The 20,747-nt window shown below is 56.8% G+C and overlaps 7 protein-coding genes across 7 annotated transcripts; 2 read left to right on the top strand and 5 right to left on the bottom strand.

Annotated features, from left to right (window-relative positions):
- Positions 1-131: 131 nt before the first annotated feature.
- On the bottom strand, positions 132-758 carry VTJ04DRAFT_10080 (uncharacterized protein; the record flags this gene model as incomplete). The annotated part of the gene is made up of 3 exons (XM_069357781.1): positions 132-490; positions 537-603; positions 657-758. 3 exons carry the CDS (start codon positions 756-758, stop codon positions 132-134), a joined length of 528 nt encoding a protein of 175 aa, XP_069214815.1.
- A 1,502-nt stretch (positions 759-2,260) lies between these two features.
- VTJ04DRAFT_10079 (uncharacterized protein) lies at positions 2,261-5,355 on the bottom strand (the record flags this gene model as incomplete). Its single annotated transcript, XM_069357779.1, has 2 exons — positions 2,261-4,986; positions 5,058-5,355. 2 exons carry the CDS (start codon positions 5,353-5,355, stop codon positions 2,261-2,263), a joined length of 3,024 nt encoding a protein of 1,007 aa, XP_069214814.1.
- Positions 5,356-8,246: 2,891 nt separating this feature from the next.
- Positions 8,247-8,587, top strand: VTJ04DRAFT_10078 (uncharacterized protein; the record flags this gene model as incomplete). The annotated part of the gene is made up of 3 exons (XM_069357778.1): positions 8,247-8,249; positions 8,316-8,501; positions 8,561-8,587. 3 exons carry the CDS (start codon positions 8,247-8,249, stop codon positions 8,585-8,587), a joined length of 216 nt encoding a protein of 71 aa, XP_069214813.1.
- An 11-nt stretch (positions 8,588-8,598) lies between these two features.
- VTJ04DRAFT_10077 (uncharacterized protein) lies at positions 8,599-10,171 on the bottom strand (the record flags this gene model as incomplete). Its single annotated transcript, XM_069357777.1, has 3 exons — positions 8,599-9,087; positions 9,155-9,392; positions 9,462-10,171. 3 exons carry the CDS (start codon positions 10,169-10,171, stop codon positions 8,599-8,601), a joined length of 1,437 nt encoding a protein of 478 aa, XP_069214812.1.
- Positions 10,172-10,993: 822 nt separating this feature from the next.
- On the top strand, positions 10,994-13,429 carry VTJ04DRAFT_10076 (uncharacterized protein; the record flags this gene model as incomplete). The annotated part of the gene is made up of 4 exons (XM_069357776.1): positions 10,994-11,038; positions 11,109-11,320; positions 11,402-12,963; positions 13,023-13,429. The coding sequence occupies 4 exons, from the start codon at positions 10,994-10,996 to the stop codon at positions 13,427-13,429; spliced, it is 2,226 nt and encodes a 741-aa protein (XP_069214811.1).
- A 605-nt stretch (positions 13,430-14,034) lies between these two features.
- Positions 14,035-14,867, bottom strand: VTJ04DRAFT_10075 (uncharacterized protein; the record flags this gene model as incomplete). Its single annotated transcript, XM_069357775.1, has 4 exons — positions 14,035-14,509; positions 14,641-14,645; positions 14,707-14,811; positions 14,865-14,867. The coding sequence occupies 4 exons, from the start codon at positions 14,865-14,867 to the stop codon at positions 14,035-14,037; spliced, it is 588 nt and encodes a 195-aa protein (XP_069214810.1).
- A 699-nt stretch (positions 14,868-15,566) lies between these two features.
- On the bottom strand, positions 15,567-19,054 carry VTJ04DRAFT_10074 (uncharacterized protein; the record flags this gene model as incomplete). Its single annotated transcript, XM_069357774.1, has 3 exons — positions 15,567-17,124; positions 17,188-18,840; positions 18,966-19,054. 3 exons carry the CDS (start codon positions 19,052-19,054, stop codon positions 15,567-15,569), a joined length of 3,300 nt encoding a protein of 1,099 aa, XP_069214809.1.
- Positions 19,055-20,747: the final 1,693 nt, after the last annotated feature.

Below are 20,747 nucleotides of genomic sequence, written 5' to 3'. Positions count from 1 at the left end.
GAGCACAAGCCGGAGGTGCAGTGTGTGTACTTCAAGCCAGAGCCGCTACGCCGGAACCTGGAGAGATCTTGAGGGCTTCTTGGAGGCAGTCGAGGTGTCGGCACTTTGATCCTCTCTCGGACAAGACGAGGCTACCGTTGTGATGGCGTCGAGGACCAATGGCCGGCAAAGAGGCGACGGAAGCAGCCAATCGTGAGAGAGACGAGTGACGTAAAAGGACGTTGAGGTGTAAGTGAGCCGCGTGAGTTGCTCTGGCCGCCACGAACAACAAGGTAGATGATGCCGTCACCAGCTCTGAACTTGCACAATAATGATCGTCGTTGAGAAGTGAAGGTGACGACTGAAAAGGTAGAGAACCAGCGTTCTAGCAGCCTGTCCTTCCCTCCTTCACGAGCCTTCAGGAGTCTCCGGTCAACCTGTTCCTCTTTACTTGAACACGGCGATACAGTTTGCGAAAGCCCCCCCACGTTGACAGCCTCGCAGCCGGTCACTGTCTTGGCGAGTTACCGCGAATCAGACTTGACGATGGTGTGGACGAAGTTGCGGGTGCGAAGGCGTCATGCAGAGCACGTCACCGTCGCAGCACTCAACTGGAGCAGTTGCCTAGTGGATTATGCCGATTTGCAGATCTAGTGCAGAGAGTGTGTGGGCGAGACCGGGGAACGGATGTTGTTGGCGCCGACGTCTGGATACTGTATGCGTAGGAAGGAGGTCTCCGGTGGTTGACGACGTAGCCCAGGTTCCGGTCGTTCTATCATATGCCCCGTTCCAAGGCCACCGAGACTAAAAAACCAAGTTCCAACGCCGCAATCAAGAAATTTAAATGGCGCGGATTCTGGTTTAGTAATGCATCACGCCCTTCGGCCACGGAGAGATTTTGAGCGGGCGTCTGCCAGGCGATCTGACAATAATACGTAGTAACCGAGCTAGAGGAAAAGCAACCTCCCAAAAACGGAGAACGAGATCCGTCGTGAGGCTCGTGGGGGTGGACAGGAACGAAATAATCCGTAGACCGAGCGGAAAGAGTTTGGTTTCCTCAAGAAAAGCCCTGCTGGACGGCAAGGTACCCGGGGCCATGATCAAGCTTTGTCCTTGTGGGGGTGTTCGGCTTTCCAGGGTGGATGCGATGAACATGAAGCATTGTTTGCCGCCGGGACGGTCCAGGCGTCCACCGCCACTGTAACATATTGCACATCCATCCGACGCAGAGATCTTGCTTGGTTCATCGGTTGGAATCGGACATAGGGAGGTTGTCGAAGTTGGAACCGTCAGCGCGTTCAAGCTAACTGCACACGCCGCGTGGGTCTTAGCGCTTGCTTAGAAATTGGAATTTGAACGTGGTGTGGAATGGCATGCCGCAGAAAACGTGCTCGGTAACCCTCGGAGCAGGTGGAAGTAAAGCTTTTTCTCCGAGGAGCTTTCAGCTCTTGGATGGGTTGTAGAAAGGAAAGAAGGCAAAAGTTTGCTTGTGCAATGCCAGAGCTTCATTCTTTACTTGGGTTGTTCTTTCTCAGCTTCTAGTTTCGCTTTCCCTTGTGTCTTCGATTCTAATTGCCGAGACAATGACATACCCGAACAGGAAGTCAGGTCCTGGTGATCGTTGCGGCGTTGCCCCGCATATTTTTTTCTTCGTCTTGAGCGGGGCAGTGCCGATAAGATAAACAATGTCTGCCGAATATCTACCAACCCTAACCCTGCACTCATCATCCGCTGGACAACCCGTCTCAACTCTCAACCCTTGACGATTCAACAACTGGAACTCTCACAAGCAAATGCCATTCAAGATCACACAGAAATGTCTCACTCAATTAAGATCTCAATTGGATACTCATGATTAACCAGACATATTGATACAGTGTACACACAACTGCCTCCCAAGTATTCAACTCTGCCGAGTGTTACCTCTTCCCTGTTTCCCTGATATTCCATTCTGTCACGTTCATTTTGAGCATCTCTTCCCGTTCCACCCAACAATAGAATACAACTCGAAAACTCAAAAATATGAGTTCTTGAAAAAAGACAGACTGAACCCATGAACAGATCAACCTTGGCCCCCATCAACTCCGTTCCAATGCATCTCTACAACCATCCCAATGTACAGTATATGCCACACCCCATCCTGAATATGAGTGAACGACACAAACATGAGGGACATGACATGACGGAAAGAAAACTGAAATAAAAAAAAATAAAAGTGAAAAGGTGGGAAAGAAGGTGAAGAAGAAGAAGTAAATGAAGTAAAGATCAAAGAGAAGAGAAATCACCTCACATCCAAATACAAATCCTCCCCCCTCCTCGTCGGCGTCAGCTCCGGCACCCACCCGGGTGTGATGGGCATCGGCCCGAACCGCGCTTCATAATCCTGATTCCCCCTCTTCCCCGGGGCCTGGCCCTGCTGTCCAGCACCGCCCTCAACAACCTCCTTCTTCCACTTCTTGCTGCTGCTGCTATTGCCGCTCTTGCCCGCTCCAGGAAGCGCCTCGCTCTTGAGCGTCAACGCCGCCGCCTTGTCCGGCCCGCGCCGCTTGGCCAGGAGCTGCGACCCCTGCGAGCTGGTCGTGCTGGTCGGGGTGGGGATGTATCCCGCCGATCCGCCAGCGGAGGATTTCGGCTGGTGGGAGGAGGGTTGTTTCTGTTGCTGCTGCTGTGGAAGGGGTGGAAGGGGGTTGTTGTTGTTGGTGTTATTGGACCAAGCAGCAGCCGCAGGAGGAGGAGATTTGACCCGGGATTGCGGAGTGGCAGCCGGGGTTGGGAGGGTTTGGCCGGGCCGGGGAGGATTGAGGGGATAGAGCTGGTACTGTTGCGGAGGGGTTTGATACCGCCGGCTGGAGGGATCGGGGTTTTTGTTATTGTTGGCGGGTAATTCGTAGGGTGGGGTAGGCGGCGGCGGCGGTTGGGTTTGTACGGGTTGCTGGCGAGTCTTGGAGGAGGGTTGGGCGGTGTTCCAGTAGGAGGCTGGGTTACCGATCTGGCGCTGGCGTTGGAGGTACTGGGACTCGAGCGGCGGGGCCGAGCCGGCGCGGATTTCGGGAGATCCGGTGCGGGTTTGAGCTGGGTTGCGGCTCTGTTGGGGCCGGAGGGTTGAGGCTCCGTCCCATGGCTTCCGCTGGCCGGTCTGTTGTTGCTGCAGCTGAGGAGTGACGGTCCTTGCACGGGGAACAGGGCTGGTGGTCTGGCCTCTAAGGCTGGACTGGCTTGGTGGCTGCCACATGTTATACCGATCCGCAGTCTGGCCGTCGTCGTTCCGCTTCTTGATCTTGGGATACGTGACCGGCGATTTCCCAGGGGAGATGGGCGTGACTGGAGACTCAACCACGGGAGACAAGTCAACCTGTCCAACGTTGTCATCACCCTCCGACTCGATCGATGTCACCGAGGCCTGCGACAGCCTGGTGCTGGCTCTCCTTGGCGCACGTCCTCTCGGCCCGCTCCTAGGAGGCTCGCGTTCTTCAGGGGACACCACATAGATGTCCGCCGACGAGATCTTAGCCTTGGGCTGTGCGTTCCTCCCAAGCGACTCCATGCTTGGCGACGGCCGCGTCGAAGCCAAACTGGGGCTCGAATACTGGGCCTCTTTCTGCTGCTGCTTCTGGTCCTTAAAAGCGATAGGCGACCCCAACATCCCCTGCTGGCCCGGCTTCTTGGGCAAGCGGAGCGGCGATGGCGCCGCCTCCGGCGAGAAGTTCGCATACGCCTCCCTGGCCCGCTCCGCCCTTGTCTTGTTGTGCGGGCTCGGCAACTCAACCTCGACCGGCGACCCGGGCACCTCATAGACGGCAGGTTTCGACGCCGGGACAGCGGCGGCGCTGGCACCGCTGGCACCGGGTGCCTTGTTCGCGGAAGAAGTGTTGCGCAAGATCCAGTTGCCACCCCTGTCGGCAAAATAGACGGCGGTGGCCGACTGCGGATCGCTCGGCGGCGGCCGCCAGACGGTTGTTGTGGCCGATGTCGGGTCGATCTCGCCGTCTTCGGCGAACTCGGTCACCACGCTGTCCCTGACAGCAGCCGGCGGCGGGCGGAGGATGGGAGTTGTGGACTGGTTCGGGATGGTGAGGGTCAAGGTCGGCTTCGGTGGGCTGTTGACCTTGACTGGCTCGGCATCGGATGGAGGTTCGATGACGAATTTGGGAGCGTCTCGGACCCTCGACGCTTGTGTCTGAGCCTGGGGGGCGGCAGCAGATGAAGATGTGGCGGCGGTGGCGGCAGCTGTAGCGCCGGCGGGTGAAGGGATCGTGATCTCTCTCACACGTGCTGCTGCTGGACGGGGCGGGGGAGTGGAAGCCGACCCTGAGGGCGCTGCTGGTGGTGCCGGCCTTACCATCACACCACCCCGAGCGGTTGTTGGTTGCAGGCCCAGACCGACAGTAGCACCGCGAGGGATCTGTGGCTGCCAATGAGGATACAACGGGTCATGCGAAGTCTGAAGCTTGGGGATCGGGGCAGAGATCTCCATATCCGGGGTTCCATCCGCCTTCTTCTTCTTCTTTTTCTCTCCCGGACTCCCCGAGTCCTTAATCTTGAAAAAGCCGCTCTCCTCCAGATCACGGAACCTCCTCTTCCTCAGGCACCTTGCCAGGAGGATGAGCAGGATACCAAGGATCACGCAAGCAACGCTGCCGACCACAATGCCCGTAATCTGAGCATTACTGAGCTTCGGCGGATCAGGCGCATCGTCGGGGTTGGTCGTTGCAACCGGGCGACGAACACGAGTCGTAGTAGCACCTCCCGGCAGAGAACTGGTCGCGGACTCTGACGGGATCAGGTTTGTCAATGTTGACTCTTCCGTCGGGAGAGTAACCGTCGGTAATGAGGTAGTAAGGACGAGCGAGGCTGAGGCCCTCGTAGACGTCTGGATTGTGGTCGGTACCACCAATGGCCCGGTCTGTGTCGAGTCTTGGATAAGGGTGGCTTGGAGGGCTGTATGAGTCCGAGGCGCGGCATTTGTCACGTCCTCGCACATCAGCAATGCCGTCCTTATGGCGTTGTCTGTGTGTCCTCAGTTAGCATCCGTATGATCCTCCATACTTCCCAGCACAGAGGTAATGAAGACAACATACTGATATTAATTTGTCCCTTGCAGGCCCCATACTCGCCCTCGCCCTTGACACACGACGCAGCAGCCTCTCCGAGGGTATATCCGGAGCTCCCGCGCTGGCGGCAGAGACACACCTGGGTGGGAGAGTTGCCGCATATCCCAAAGTCGTCGGCGATGAAGGACTGGAAGCATTTTTGCGCGCAAAACGGCACGAAGCTGAGGATATCGGAGGAGATGTTGGTCGTCTGGGCCGTCGTAGCGGCAGCGGCGAACAGCGTCGTCCATACCCCCAGGCGTAATAATGACGGCCTGTCTGCCATCCTCCCGAACACCATCTTAAGGCCAAAGTCAGCCACGAAACCAGGGGTTTCTTCCGTTGAAAAAAGAAGACTCCCTGGCGCACCTCAGAGCTTTAGTCCATCTGTCCCCCGAGGGTGGAGGAATAGTCGAAGCCTGATCGATGACGACGGCGGCGGCGTTCCCACGAATGGTAGCACCACTAGCAGTGATTGCCACCGTGTTGCATGCCGGTCGGAGGCCTGGCGGTAGTAGGGCCGGCCGTTTGTTGTGGCCGGTGGCTGATGCGAAGAAAGTGGGAGAGGTATACGTAACAGGGTGGTTGTCCGAACCAGGCCTTAGAGTTTATACATTAGAAAGAGATGTCCAGCATCTCATGGATCGTCTTTCGGAGATTATGCGTCTATGGTATTGGAGAAGGCCGAAAACGGGGAAACGATGGTGTGTGTAAGTGGGATCGTCTATGCGCACTCGAAACTCTCTTCCAGGGGCAAGTAAGTGGTACAATTACACGGAGTAGGTGATGGAATGAGTGATGGAGGGAAGAACCAAACGGGAAACCCAACTCCCGAGAAGACTTGAAACGAGAGAACAAGTGACGAAACTGAAAAACAGGATGTGATGGGAGCAAAAAGGAGTGTGTAGAATCGGCCACGAAAAGCGGCCCCCAGGACGCTTTTGTTTGCCGCCGTCCACGTCCCCTCGGCGTGGATGAGCCATGAGCCCATGAAGAAAAGGCGTCATGGGTGTTGGTTGCGGCGATCCACATACAGCCCGGCTTCCCGCCCAGCGCTGCGCGAACGTGCAGCTATACTACCTGAGGTTAACCACACCCCCCTCTCGGGGTGTCATCCCACACCACAACCGCAGCCACACACTCTCCCCATCCTCCCCAGGCCGGACAGGGCTACAACATCGGAACCACGTCCGGCGAACCGGTCAAACGACCTTTGCCGCGGACCAGCGTCGGCCGACCTGACAACCGCGAGGACTCTCCTCACGGCAGCTAGCGTGGAGATGTGGCCCTGCGCGGCGTAGCAGGCGGCACAAGCCACGGACACGGGCGGTGGAAGTCGGGGGGAGGGGGAAGTTTACGCAACGTGGTGACGTCTGTTTGCAGCATGGCACTTGGTATGAGACGCCAAAGCCGTGAAGGCACATGTGGCACGAACCGCATCACGAACACGTCCTGCAGTAGGTTTGAAAGCGGGGGCTACTTTAGTCAGGGGAACAGCAGACATCCGTGGAGGAGCTGGGCGGGGGAGAGCTGGATAGCTGGATATGGAATTCAATCAACCTCGAACAACAACGCCAGGCTTGAACAGAACCGAGTGGATGACAAAAAAAGCTGGAGATCGTCCATAGAACGACATGGGTGCACGTCGATGGCTCCAACAAACGGGTCCTGGGCTTCTGGCCCTGGTCTCAACCCCGCGATTGGCCGGGCTGCGCTTAAACCGACATGTCGCTAGGTCCGCGCAATCCAAACGCTCGTCCAATCCGTCCGCCACCACCGCCAACAAAAAAGAAACCAGGGCTTTCCTCGGAAGAGGAGAGTGAGGCGCAGACAGATCACCTGCATGCCTTTTTGCAAAACTTCGGCCCGGACATGACCATGGCCTCGTGGGGAGGGCTTCGATGGAAAACTCGGGTTACTTAGGTGGATGGAGATTCATCTGGGGAATAGCCGAAGACGGACGAACGACCTGAGGGGGAGGGGTGTCTATAGCAACCTGGGTTAAGTTCTCACCTTCAAGCAAGCCTTACCTAAGCGAGCAAAAGGGCCCAACAGTTCCATCAGCAGCTCTATTCTTGACCACCCTCCAGACCAAATACCGCAAAACCCCAACGGACAACGCAGCATCCATCATCCCTCTCTGGAAACCCAAGGCTCTTTTTGCGGCAGCCCAACGTGTCTTTGCAGCAAAAGCAGTACCAGAAGCAGCAGAAGCAGCATCAGGAGGGTAGCGTTGCGCTTTGCTTCGCCCCCCTTCCACCGCTCTTACACTCTCCCGCCAATGGAACAAGCGCGCGCGCGCTTGTGGTCCTGAGTCGGCGGCTAAAATTGGCGGCTTGCAGATCGATTGGCCGCGCTGACAGATCTTTTGGCGCATGAGTGCGCGCGTGATTGGTCACAACCAGGGATTGTATGGGCTCGCCAATCGGGCGCTAAAAACGGGGATCGACAGGGGGTTGGACGAATCAACGGTCGGAAGGGAGTGAGATGTCACGTGAGCTGCTCGGCATGATGTGGCGGTGGGGGAATGGGCATGGTTCTTTCATCTGTCGAACGAACTCGACGATGCCCAGAGTGAGGAGGCTCTGATTGAGATATTGGTGGTTTATTTCCGTTGATAGTTGCTCATGCTTTCAACACCCAACGGCTGGCGGTTCCGAGAGACTTGGCAAGGGTGTCGGTTAACTACGGATCAGAGCCGTCTACTAGGGACTCTGTATTCTGCATGGAATTCTTCATCGTCGCCTCGTCCCATTCATTCCCTTGCAGCTGTTCCACCCTCCGGCCAGGACACACCCACCCACCTCATCCCATCTCACGGCCGGCCACCTAGGTCCCAGCCCGCCTTTCTCGTCCCACTATGCAAGGTACAGTAGGGCTGAAGAGACAGTCCAACATCGGATGATCCAACTACGAGTACGAGTGGGTACGGTGTAGGTCTCTAGCCGCGGCCACTGCTGGCCAAGCGCCGACAGAAGAGGAAGGGGGTGGGATAGGGGTCCATCACCGTGTCAACCGCGACAGAGCTGCACAGCAGAATCTTTGTGATACACCTAACGGTTCGTCCAGTCTGCATATGAAATGCCGAACCCGGCGCCAATTCCCGGCCCGGATGTGACTCAACTCGAGCCTCTTCCGTTGTGTGCAACACCATCAATTTACATCCTTCAAAGCACAATGGTACTAAGGGCTCAACAAGTCCCATCCTGACTAGTTGGTATCTGAATTTTGCTGCCTCTCCCTTAGCACAACAGTAACACAACGCGAAGAGGACGGCTCCCTTCAAGAGAGCTCCATCACACACGCCGTTTACAGGTTTCATTCCCATTCCCATCTAGCCATTCCCGGCCCGTGGTGATTTCGTCGCCATCTCATCCATATTCCTTATTGCCATTTTCTTTCCCATGCTCCTCCACCAACATCACATGCAATGTATATCCTTACATTAATCACCGTACCCTGAGCAGCGGATTCCTCACTCCCGCCTCAAGAGGACGCACAAATCCCACATACCTTAGCGGCCGAATCCCTAGGCCGACTTGTCGGTCGCGCTGGGGGCATAGTCGGGACGTGCGCGGCTCGACTTGATGACATCCTGGACCTTCTTCTCGGTCGCATCCCAATCATCCGGCGACAGCTGGACCAGGTCGATGCCGTAGTAGTCGGCGATCTGCGACAGGGCTTCGAAGCTCTTACGATCGTAGACAAAGCTGATGCTGACACCGACACGGCCGAACCGACCCGTGCGCCCGATGCGGTGCAAGTACGTCTCCATGTCGGGTTCCTCGCGGCCCCGCACCATCTTCATCGGAATGTCGTAGTTGATCACCATGGACACGCTCGACACGTCGATGCCGCGCGCAAGCACGTTGGTCGTGATGAGCACCTTGGACTTGCCCAGGCGGAAGTCATCGAGAAGCGCGTCGCGGTTGGCGCCTTCGTGCGCACCGTGCAGAACAGACACCTTGTGGCCGTCCGCTTCCATACGACGTTGGATCTCGTTGGCACTCTCGCGAGTCTGAAGGGAGATGCAAGTTAGATTGCTTCTCCAACACATATCTCCATGTACAGCATGATGGACGTACCTTGACGAAAATGACAGACGAGCCGATCGTCATAAGACCATAAAGCTTGCACAGAATGTCGTATTTCTGAGACTCGTCCGGGCAGTCCATGTACATCTGAGAAATGCCCTTCACGGTGAGCTCCTGGTGCCGGAGTTTGATTTCGTTCGCGTTGGGCGCAAACTTCCTGGCGTAGTTCATGACCTTGTCGGGGAAGGTGGCCGAGAACAAGAGAACCTGAATGTTCCGTGGCAAGAGGCTGGAAGAGTCAGTACGTTAGCTGGCTGCTGAATCGACAATTGAAGGACAACGTCGCAGAGTTACACACTTCTTAACCCGAATGCACTGATCACCCAGACCCTGCTGGTCCAGCATGTTGTCGGCCTCGTCGATGACAAGGACCTTGAGCTGTGACACGTTGAACTGCCTGCGCTTGATGGAGTCCATGACGGTGCCCGGGGTGCCGACGACGATGGCTGCCTGAACGCCCGTCTCGCGGGAGATTTCGCCGGGGATGGCCGCTTGGACGTTGAGGTTATCGCAGAATCGTCCTATGGTCTGAATAACACCCTGGATCTGACGGGCAAGCTCTCTGCTGGGAGCAAGGAGCAATGCCTGTGGCGTTGTGGGCTTGCTGAGGTCGACGCGGGAAAGGACGGTGAGGACGAAGGCGGCGGTCTTGCCGGTACCCGACTGCGACTGGGCGATCATGTTGGTGGGAGGGTCGCTGAGCATGAGCGGCAGGGCCCTGGCCTGGATCTTGGAGGGTTTCTTGAAGTTGACCGCGAGAAGGCCGTCGAGGATGGGCCTCGACAGCCCGAGCTCGTCGAACGAGGTAATGCCCGAGTGCAGCGGACTGTCCTTATCAGCCTGCAGGTCGGCGAGCTTCACCTCGACCTCGTATGACGTCTCGATGAGACCACGCTGCACGCCGTCGTCGACATTATCCTCGGCGGCGGCGGCATCGGTCGCGGTAGCCGGCGCGTCGTTGACGGGCGTCTCGGCGGGTTTCGTGATGCGACTCGCCAAGTCGGCCATGGCGATTGCTGGACTTTGGATGGAAGGGATGAAGGGAGATGGAAGAAAGAAAAAAATGTCTGAGAACCGACCCCGAGTAGCAAAGGACGGGAGATCAATGCATGAACGGGGGACTGCTGCAGTCTTCCGAGCGGGTAGATTGTCTTGGTGCCCGGTCCGCCACAAAAAGTTACCTACAGAGCAGAAACCTGAGTCTTGGGGAGCTCAGAAGGGGATCATTGATGGTGGGGCTGAGATTGGGCGTTTCCTCCCCTCCTCCCCGCAGTTGCAGGCTGGAGGATTGTGGTGGGGCTTAGCTGGACCCACGGTGTTTGTTCGCTAAACCGAAATGGGTGAATTATTGTCGGAGAAAGGCTTCCCATACAATTTATCACTGCAACCAAGGTCCGTGAATTGCACATTTACTGTAAATCTTACACTTCCATGCGGTATTACCACCCAATCGTGGACAGCTACACGTGCTCAGCCTGCTCCTGCGGCTGCCAACGGTCCTGCCACAGCGAAACAGTGGACCGCACCTAACCCTGTCTCAGGAGATCCCGTTCCTCCTGTTCCCTTCCCGGCGGCTCGTGGCATCCATTTCTTCCGGAGTAGCCCCTCCAAAGACCCGCGTTAACTGTTGTTGTACCTGGATCGGATGTCCCGCAGCAACCTTGCTCAGGGCAGGTTACGTCAACCCTGGCACGACACCTTGCTGCCCTGATCATCTCGCCATCCAGCGTCCCCTGAGACCGGACAACCTCTGTATGTTAACAAGGCTGCGTCACACTCTGTTCATGCACACACCCGGGCGGTTTAGAACCGCGGAAGCCCAAGGGAACAATGGCTGAGGTGGACGCTATGCCGACCTTCGGGTCAGAGCTCAAGGTGAGCCTCTCCTCCTTTACCCCTTTCCCTCTAAGACGCCCAACCGGTGCTAACGAGGAGGATGGGGTAGGATGGCTTCAAGCCTGCCAGCGCCTGGGTCGCCAACGGCATTGCCTGGCTTGACGATATCCAGGCCTTCTACCGCGAGCGAAGTGCCATAGAGAAGGAGTATAGCGCAAAGCTCAACGCCCTGGCCAAGAAATACTATGAGAAGAAGACACGCAAATCGGCGAGCCTGAGCGTTGGAGATTCTCCAACCATGACTCCAGGCTCTCTTGAGAGGTAACCACGGCCTCCCCCTGGACACACACACAATGCCCCCCGAAGAGGACATGCTGGCTGACTGGGCGCAACCCATACCAGTGCTTCCCTGACCACCTGGACCACACACCTCACGACTCTCGAAGCGCGGGCCGACGAGCACGAACGCTACGGAAATGAGTTGATCACCAAGGTGGCAGAGCCTCTCAAGCAGATGGCAACCCGCTTCGAGGAACTGCGTAAACGGCACGTCGAGTACGCCGAGAAGCTGGAGAAAGAACGGGACGCATCGTACGCCGAGCTGCGCAAGATGAAGGGCAAATACGACGCCGTGTGCCAGGAGGTCGAGAGCAAGCGCAAGAAGACCGAGTCGGCCTTTGACAAGGCCAAGGCCCAGAGCAGCTTCCAACAGCAGGTGCTCGAGATGAACAACGTGAAGAATACGTACATTATCGCCATCAACGTCACCAACAAGCAGAAGGAAAAATACTACGACGAATATCTGCCCGAGGTTATGGACAGTCTACAGGATCTTTCCGAATTCCGCACCATCAAGCTGAATGGCTTGTGGACTCTGGCCACAGAGCTAGAGTCCACCATGCTGCGAAATAGCACAGACCAGATCAGCCGCCTGGCCCAAGAAATTCAGAGAAACCTGCCGCACCTAGACTCCATGATGTACATACGCCACAACATGGGCGCATTCCAGGAGCCCCCGGATAAGGTCTTCGAGCCGAGCCCCGTGTGGCACGATGACGGTGCCATGGTGACTGATGAGCCTGCCAAGGTGTACCTGCGCAACGTGCTCAACAAGTCCAAGAGCCAGCTGGGAGAGCTGCGTCGCGAGGCTGACAAGAAACGGCGCGAGGTCGAGGCTATGAAACGGACCAAGCAGAAGATCCGCGAGGGCACTGAGAACAAAGACGAGGTTGCCGTGGTGTCTCAAATCTTTGCCCTACAAGAGGAGCTTCACCAGGTGGAACGGAAGCGCCTGACGGCCGAGGTCGAAACAACTACCATCACGTCAGCCGTTGGCGATGTCACTCTGGGCGCAAAAAACCACAACTTCAAGTCCCAGACCTTCAAGATCCCCACCAACTGCGACCTGTGCGGTGAGAGGATATGGGGCCTGTCAGCCAAGGGATTTGACTGCCGCGATTGCGGCTACACGTGCCACAGCAAGTGTGAGATGAAGGTTCCGGCCGAATGCCCCGGCGAGGTATCTAAGGAGGAGCGTAAGAAGTTGAAGCAGGAGCGGCAAGAAGCAGCCAACGCACTGCTCAAGCCGTCCGGCCCGCCGGAGCACGTTGCTGAACTACCTGGGCTTAGCCGTTCCGATACCACGGCATCAGCTACTTCCGGGTACGCCGCCAGTTCTGCAAGGTCCATGACGGGGACGGTTGAGGAGCCAGCGGCTGCGGAAACGCCAGCTTCAACCACCACCGCTTCGTCAACCCGGCCCACGAGCACCACGTCCGCGCCTAGAAGGCGTGTCATGGCTCCACCCCCGGCTCAGTACATCAGCGAGCTACCAGGAAGCACGCCAAATGGCTCATCGCAGCAGGAGCAGCAGAAGGCAAAGATGTTGTACAAGTTTGAGGCTGCCGGACCGGGAGAGCTGACTGTGCCCGAGGGCCGGGATCTCGTCATATTAGAGCCTGATAGTAAGTCTTTTTATCTCTGCTTCTCCTACCACGGTTCGGAACTAACGTGTCTTCATCAGATGGCTCCGGCTGGGTCAAAGTCCGCGCAGGCTACAAAGAAGGTCTCGTCCCTGCGAGCTACATCGAGATTGTCACCCCCTCTGCACCCACGCCCGCCGCCCTCGCACCGCAACACACAGGGCAGTCGGTGTATTCTACGCACAGCGCCTCGTCCATAGGCACATCAGCAACCACGACGGCAGGAAAGAAGAAAGGACCAGCCGTCGCCCCCCGCCGCGGCGCCAAGAAACTCAGGTATGTCGAGGCGCTGTACGATTACACCGCCCAGAGCGACGCGGAGCATAGCATGGTGGAGGGAGAGAGGTTTGTGTTGATCAAGGAGGATCCGGGAGATGGTTGGGCCGAGGTGGAGAAGGGCGGTGTGACGAAGAGTGTGCCGGCAAGTTATTTGCAGGAGGTGCAGTAAGGAGCTTGAGGGGTTGGGGCTGGATTGGCAACGGGCTCTGATATGTGCGATTGCCTGGAACACAGCTGGCTTTGATTCAGGCGGCTGGGATTGGGGAATTGCCAGCGAGGAGTTGCTTATGAGCAGTGACGCGTGCGCTTGTTGTTGGTCGTTATTGCATGGACAGCAAGCATGGCGTGGTGTCTCCAATGGGTTCTTGAGGCAGGATATTTCCAGTTTCCGTTCAGTATTAGCATGCGTGTTGGGGGCTACCCGGCGTTTGAGGTGGTTTTATCTATCAAATGGGTCCACATTGCCTTGACTTGGGCTGTGTTGACTTTTCTCTTGTTGGTGTTTACCCATTCTGGGCTGTTGACGGCGGAGCTTGATCGGCCATGTCAATTGTCTGAGGTGGTGGTGGCCTAGGACAAGATAAGGAGGTTGGCTGGATGAATGCCCTTGTTCTGTTGGCCGTGGCTTGTATGTTCGTTCCTCTCTCATCAAGTCGTGAGCACTATCATAGCCCAGATCCAACATGGTATTTCTTCACGTATCATCTCAAGTGATGCCCCGTCCTTCCATCCACCACAGCCCTCCTGTTTTCCTATCCATCTTTCCAACTCCCTTCAGGGCCAGTCACAGCTCTTCGCAATCAACTCGGCAAACTTCTCCAACCACCGCTTATCAACCTCATCAAACCCGTTCACCACGGCACAATCTACGTCAATAATCGCCACTACCTTTTTCTTCTCCTTCCCTTCCCCATCAGCCCCGTCCTCAGAAGAGGAGGTGTCAGGAACCAAGATAGGAACGACAATCTCGCTCCTGCTCGCGCCGTCGCACGCGATGTGGCCGGGAAAGGCATCCACGTCGGGCACGAGCTGGGTCTGCTGTGTCGCGGCCGCCGCGCCGCACACCCCACGCCCGAAGGCGATGGTTTGGCACGCCACTTTGCCCTGGAAGGGACCCAGGATAAGTTGCGGCTTGGACGGCGGGGAGAGAGGGTCCAGCGTGTAGAAGCCGGCCCAATTCACCTGGTTGCTCGGTGAGGGGAGAGAGTGGTAGGCGTGCCAGAGGAGGGCGGCGGCGTTGGAGAGATTGCTGGTGAGGGTGGGTTAGTAGATGGATAGCTAGGTGCTGGTGGATGTTACTTCGCGACAAGGGGGGTTGGAGATGTAGCTTGGCCTTGTACATGAGATGGGCCGGGCTATGGGGATAGGATTGGTACATACCAGACCTAGAGAACATGTCAGCATCTGTTGCTGGATGTAAGGGGGGAGGTGAGTGGGAGGACATACCCAGTTTCTCTGCTCAAAGAACAGGCCCTCGGCCTGGTCCAGAACCTGTTGGTAGGCCTCCTCCTTGGTGATGCCCTCGGCGAATGTAGATGCGTCGGCGTGGACCTGAGAGGATGTGTCAGTCTCTGAGGCCTCATGTTCTCTAAGGGGTTACAGACCATGTTGAGGTCTATTTGTCTATTCTGGACACAGCACCAAGACGAAATTCTGGTGATTGGTTTGAGAAGAGATCCAAGCTAAGATGACAGTCTGAAAAGAATACGTGCCCTTGAAAGTGACGTTAAGTTTCGGTTTATTCTCAAGCAGTATAATTCGCAAAGGGCTTCAGCAGAAACTCTCACTTTCTTGTTCGGGTTGAAGTCTTATTCGAAATGCAACCTCACCCAAAACACTACTGCTTCCAACCGGTGGGTCTCGCAATTGCGCAATTCCCGCATCCCAATTACACCATCATGAGAAAGACTCACAAAATATGATCAAATGTCATCAATCCAAGAGCGAAGTGCAATAAATATTGAGATTTTCTAAGCTATGGGCTTGATAACCTTGTGTTGATGTGGTGGGTGGTTGGTTGTATGGGCAACATGGGTGGATGCGTTTGTATGACATCATTTTCAGGTTGCAAAGTTGAGCTCTCAAGCAAATGACAACAGTGGATATGTGAAGATCCAACCAAATTACATTCCAACGTAGAACCTTTTAGCTACCTTACTTCCTTTTCCTGGGTATCTAAGTTACGAACGCAGGGTATCAACACTGCACCTATTTTCCGAGCGCTTCCCCGCGCTGCCGCTTTGAACAAGTGAGGTAAAAGAAAACAAAAATGTCGAAAATAAACACAAGAATCCCACAACATCTACCTAAGCATAATTCCTCCCCGCCTCCACCATCCCAGCAGCTCCAGCGGTAAACCCACAATGCCCGTACCCCGGAGTGGACCCAGGGCCATGGACTCCGTCGCTCACCACTCCCCAGGCGATTCTCCTTCCTGCCAGAAACGGGTCCCTCGCACCGTAGGTCATCAGCGGATGACACCTCGAACTGATCACGGCGCTGCACGACCCGCCGACCAGAGCCATCGGGTTCCCCGGCCCAAGGCCTGCCCTCGGCGCACGTCGAAGGCCCAGGGCAATGACAAGAGCAAGGAGAAGGGTGAGAAGGCAGACAAGGATGAGGAGGCCTATGCTGTTAAAGCTGAGGGTGACGATGGTGGTGATGAGATGGGGTTGGGAGTCGACCACCTCTCCCGGATCCCCAGCTAGGTTGGCTAACCGCACGCCGACATCAACCTTCTCAACAGCCAGCCCAAACACACCCTGACTCAGCCCGAACGCCATCCCCGCAAACATCACCCCAAGTAAGCCCGACACCCACCGCGGCAGGGTCAGAAGGGCAGAGGTGCGTTGCAGCCCGTACGGGTCCGGGCACGACACGCGCAGCGGGCGGTGGGCGTTCAGCGGCGCGAAGAGTGACGACTCGTGCGAGAGCCAGTACTGCGACAGCAGGCCGTTGGCCGCGAGGTAGAGCAGCGCGAGGAGCAGTTGCGGGAGCAGCGTCGCCAGGACCGCCGAGGCCGGGGGAGGGATGTTGGCTGGCAAAAGGTACAGAGCACGCGGCGGGGAGCCGGAAGGGGTGCCGAGCGGGGAAGAAAACAGCGGTTGTCCGTTCTTTTGCTCGTTCATGAGAGTGAAACCGAAAGCGCCCGCGGCCAGGGTGGCGGTGATGGACCACACGGAAACGGAGACAAGCCAGCGCGGACCGGAGACGCTGCGGAACCAGAAATGGTTGCGCGGAACCCAGTACCGGGCTTGCGCGGCAAAGGGGGGCCAACAGCCCCGGCGGATGTCGGATTTGGAGAGCAGACAGGCGCCTTGGGTTGTCGGATCGGGGTCGAAGAGGAACGAGACGATGGCGTCGCCGAGGGTTGCTAACGGCCTGGAAGAGGAGGACGAGCGTTTGAAGAGGACGGCCGCGGTGGCGACGACGGTGATGGAGTTGAGGAGCGCAACTGTGCCGAGCAGGGGAGGGTTCAGATTTATCTTGCAGGTGGGTGGAGGGGCGCGGTCGACAAGGCAGTGCTGGATGGTGGTGTTGGCTGCGGTGGTGGTGAAGTTGACGAAGGAAGCTTGGTCGAGGGTCTGGACGAGATTGCTGCCCTGGAAGGGCGAGACCACGAGAACCGCAGAGTAGTCCTCCTGATACACGGTTTTGAAGTGACCGATGCAGTCAGGCGGCGCGAGACGTAGAAGGTCGTTCCGGATGGCTTTTTGGTGGAGGGCAAGCAGCTCTTCCCGAGTCAGGAGAGGGCCATCGTTGGTGTTGCTGACGGTAAAGCCAGAACCCCTGGCAAACGACCCCGAGACAATAGCGGCCTTCCATTCGGGCGCAGTCTGCGAGAGGTATATTACGGCATTATACCTGGGGATTCAAGTCAGTATTTGCAAAAGGAATCTTTGTCCAGCGAGCAAGGGGTCAACATACATTACCTGAACACACACCGCCGACACAAGCACCACCACGGCGAGCACCGCACGGCCAGTCTTGATATGCTTCAAGTTGCGGAACGACGGCACGCCGATATCCAGCCACACATGCTTGATATGCGCCCAGTTGACCTCGTCCCTCGTAGGGCTGGTGAGCAGTTGGAAGGCATAGTGTCCTCCGGCGAGCATCACCATGCCACACACGCTGATGAGCAGATGCAGCCCGGCGTTGACGCGTCTTGCCTCATCACAATTCCCCGAAAAGACCGCCGTCCTCCCCTCATTCAGCCCCGAGATAGCTGCAATGAGGCACGCAAATCCTGAAATCAGCACAACCAGCATGACCACCAAGTTGAGCGCCATCCCCGAGCGCCATCCACCGCCGCCGAGAAGGAAGGAGACGCATCCTCGCCCACAGCCGCCGTCGTTGCCATCGTCGATACCGCCCTTCTCGCCCCCTTCCCCTTGCAAGAACCGCCTTTCTTCATCATCCCAGCTGCCTGCCCTCTCTCCAATCTGCTCGCGGCTGTCCACCCTGGCGAGCGGCGGTCCGGCGACCAGTGGCTCTTGCTGACTTGCTTCCGCGCCACTAGCTCCCGCTGCAGAACCGCCGACTGTAACAGAAGCGGTGGGAGCAGGCATTTGGTCACCGATATCTTCCTCCTCGGCGACGGGGCCCAGACGGCTCTCGTACCCGGATCGTGACTTTGACTCGGATCTAGGCGTCATCGCAAACCCAGACCCAAGCCCGGATCCGAAGGAGCCAGAGCCAGTACCCGTCGCAGTCGTAGTCGACCAATAGCTTTCCTCTGTTGCCACCATAGTCGACCGCGAGCTCGTCGAAGCCACGGTGGAAGCCGGCGGTCCATCCTCCAGTCGTCCTCTCAATTCATTCCCTCCCGCAAACCCAGTCTCCTGTCCCTGTACAACCGGTTTAGTATTATTCTCCCCTCCAACATCGACAACACCCCGTTGTTGCTCCCCACGAACGCCCTCTCCTCCCCCTTGCTCTCCCCCCTCCTCCGCTACCCGCCACCTCCTCTCCTCCTGCTCCTGCAGAAGTAAATAACTCCTCACATAATCCGGTACAACATCTCCCGCGGACGATCCGCTCCTTCTAATCTCCCCGCTGCCACCCCCGACACCTGCCATAAGCCCGCCCGCAATGTTGGGTACGGGGGTAAGATGCCTGTTATATTCGGAACGTATACTCCCCGGCGGACTGCTCGCGTAGAAACTAACAGTAGTGGTAGTAGCAGTAGTACTCGTGCTCGTCTGCCTGGTGACGGCGCGGCTGGGTTGGCTCCCCCCTCCCCCTATCCTCCCGTCGCCGCCGTTGCCGGCGTTGCCGTCAGGGGGGTTGAGCTGAACGTGCTCGGCGGACTGCTCTTGTTGTTGCCATGTTGTCTCGGAGGGCGTGATGATGGATGGGGTTTGCGGGGACAGTGTGAAGGTGGTTGTGTGTCTGTTGTGGCGGGACGGATTAAGTGGTAGTGGTAGTGGTGGTTCGGTCGCCGTCGGGGTGATGGGGGAGACCAAGTCGTCGCCGGGGTTGTTGCTGCTGGCGACGGAGTTGTTGCGCTGGAAGGGCCATTGGGTGGTTTGGATACCGCCGCCGTTGGAAGTGGAGAAGGGTCGGAGGTGATGGACTCTGGGGATGGTGGAGGGGTTATTAGTTTGTTTTGAGGTTTGGAGGAGGAGGTGGTGGCGGTGGTGGTTGTCTTGATGGCATCTCATGAGGAGATGTCTCAGACGAGATTGTTGTTAGGTACGCACCTGGTTACTTGAGTCACCTCGCCGTTCTCGTCCCATGCATAACGGTATGTCATGGGGCCGTGGCCTCGGGGTGGTATTACCGTCTCCATGGTGAAGGCTGGGGATGAAGTTTTCTGAAGTCTGAAGGAGTAGACATCACCTCCTCCATACAAATAAAATAGATGCTCAAAGAGGATTACAAAATGGTTAGACAGAAAGTCCTGGGAAGGTTGGGGCTTAAACTTCAAGTTGACTTCACAAGCACCACCCCATGTTTGTAAGTCAAGACTTACACCGTCCACTAGGCAAGTTGGGATGCGCTTGTGGCTGGGGCTTGGACAACAGCCCCAACCAGGGGGGCCGTGTGGACGGATGAGACTAGGTGACTTACACGAACAGACGATGGAGTCGATGGCTGAGGTTGTTTCCATCCATCCGCCCGCCCAACATGTCCGTACAGAGCCATAGCCGAGCTTTGTTCAGGCCAAACCCGTGGCCATTGCCATGTGGTCCCAAACGCACATCATTCAGCGTGTCGCCGGTACTTGCGTGTGTTACCGCGAGTCTACTGCCGGCAACCGATAGTTTGGTGTCGTTGGTTACCGTCGTACTGTATGTGACCACACACATACAGAGAACGTCTTCCGGGGCATGCATGATCCCAACAGGCAAACACCCACCCGGCATTCCTCTAAACCCAAGCCCCTCTCAACCCAAAGCTTGGGTACCTGAACTAGCGGGGGATGTGCTGTCGGTCCAGCAGACAGCCCTGTCGGTATTGGCTGCTGCGCCGTGACAGCGGCCCGAAGGAGCGGCAAACCTAGGGCTGGGGCTGCTTAATTTAGGAACATCCTACTTGGCAAAGCCTCACAAGGCGTCCTCAGCCGTGCGCCGGTGCATCAGATCGCTGCGGTTTCCGATGGACATTGTTCAACACCATGCCCGGGTCGTTGTCGATGTGTTGTTGTTTTTCTGGATGCGAGACTCGTTTGATGGTCGATCTTGCTGCTATTCACTTATGCCCTCTGTTGCTACGTCGGCAAGCAATGAAAGATGGGAAGATAATACCCCAACCGACGATCGTTTCAGCACCTGTCCATCGTAGCGGCTGTGGCTGGACGGGGTCAAGGCGAGGTGCGGATCTGGCAACCGTCAACCAGATATCGGATGGTCTGATCGAGGTAGTATAGATCGTAGCGACGACACAAATCGGGACGTTGGAGCTCGGGCCTCTACCATATGTGGTAACTTAAGATCTCTCAACAGAAACCGACTGCTCGATTCAAACTTGAATCGTCAATGCCGTGTGTTTCTGGCACGGGGATCAGCATCTGGGACACACATTGTCGATGACAACAGATCAGATGGATGGACGCGAGGACCGCCACAGTTTCACACAGATCTAGTGTCAAGTTGAGCGGATCATCGGATTCGCCATGCGCCCGCGGGGAAACATCCATGGTGGTGTTGGACTGGCCCAGATTTACGAGTATCTCGTGTAGCCATCTCAGCCCACGGAGTGCTGCGCCACCACGTTTTCTCTGTGCGCTCTGACCATCTGGAAGAAACATGGGGCCAAACATGATGGCTGCGGATTGATCCTTGGACATGAAAACGTGGTTGGAGAGTATTCTTGCACCGCCCAATAGCCGATATTGTCTCCGAGGCAGTAGACATTGGATTCTGGGGTTGTTTGTTTGATTTGAGTTTTGACCTAAGTCAACCCGAACTGTCTAATACCATGGATGAGGGCAATGGATGCAAACAAAACAACGGCTGGCTCTGGTCTGGTTGACGAGAGGA

This window comes from Mycothermus thermophilus, assembly GCF_041956435.1.
Source record: "Mycothermus thermophilus strain CBS 625.91 unplaced genomic scaffold VTJ04scaffold_7, whole genome shotgun sequence".
NCBI classification, from domain to species: Eukaryota; Fungi; Ascomycota; class Sordariomycetes; order Sordariales; family Chaetomiaceae; genus Mycothermus; species Mycothermus thermophilus.
Note: the sequence above shows the minus strand (reverse complement) of the source record. Positions and strands in the feature narration are given on the sequence as shown.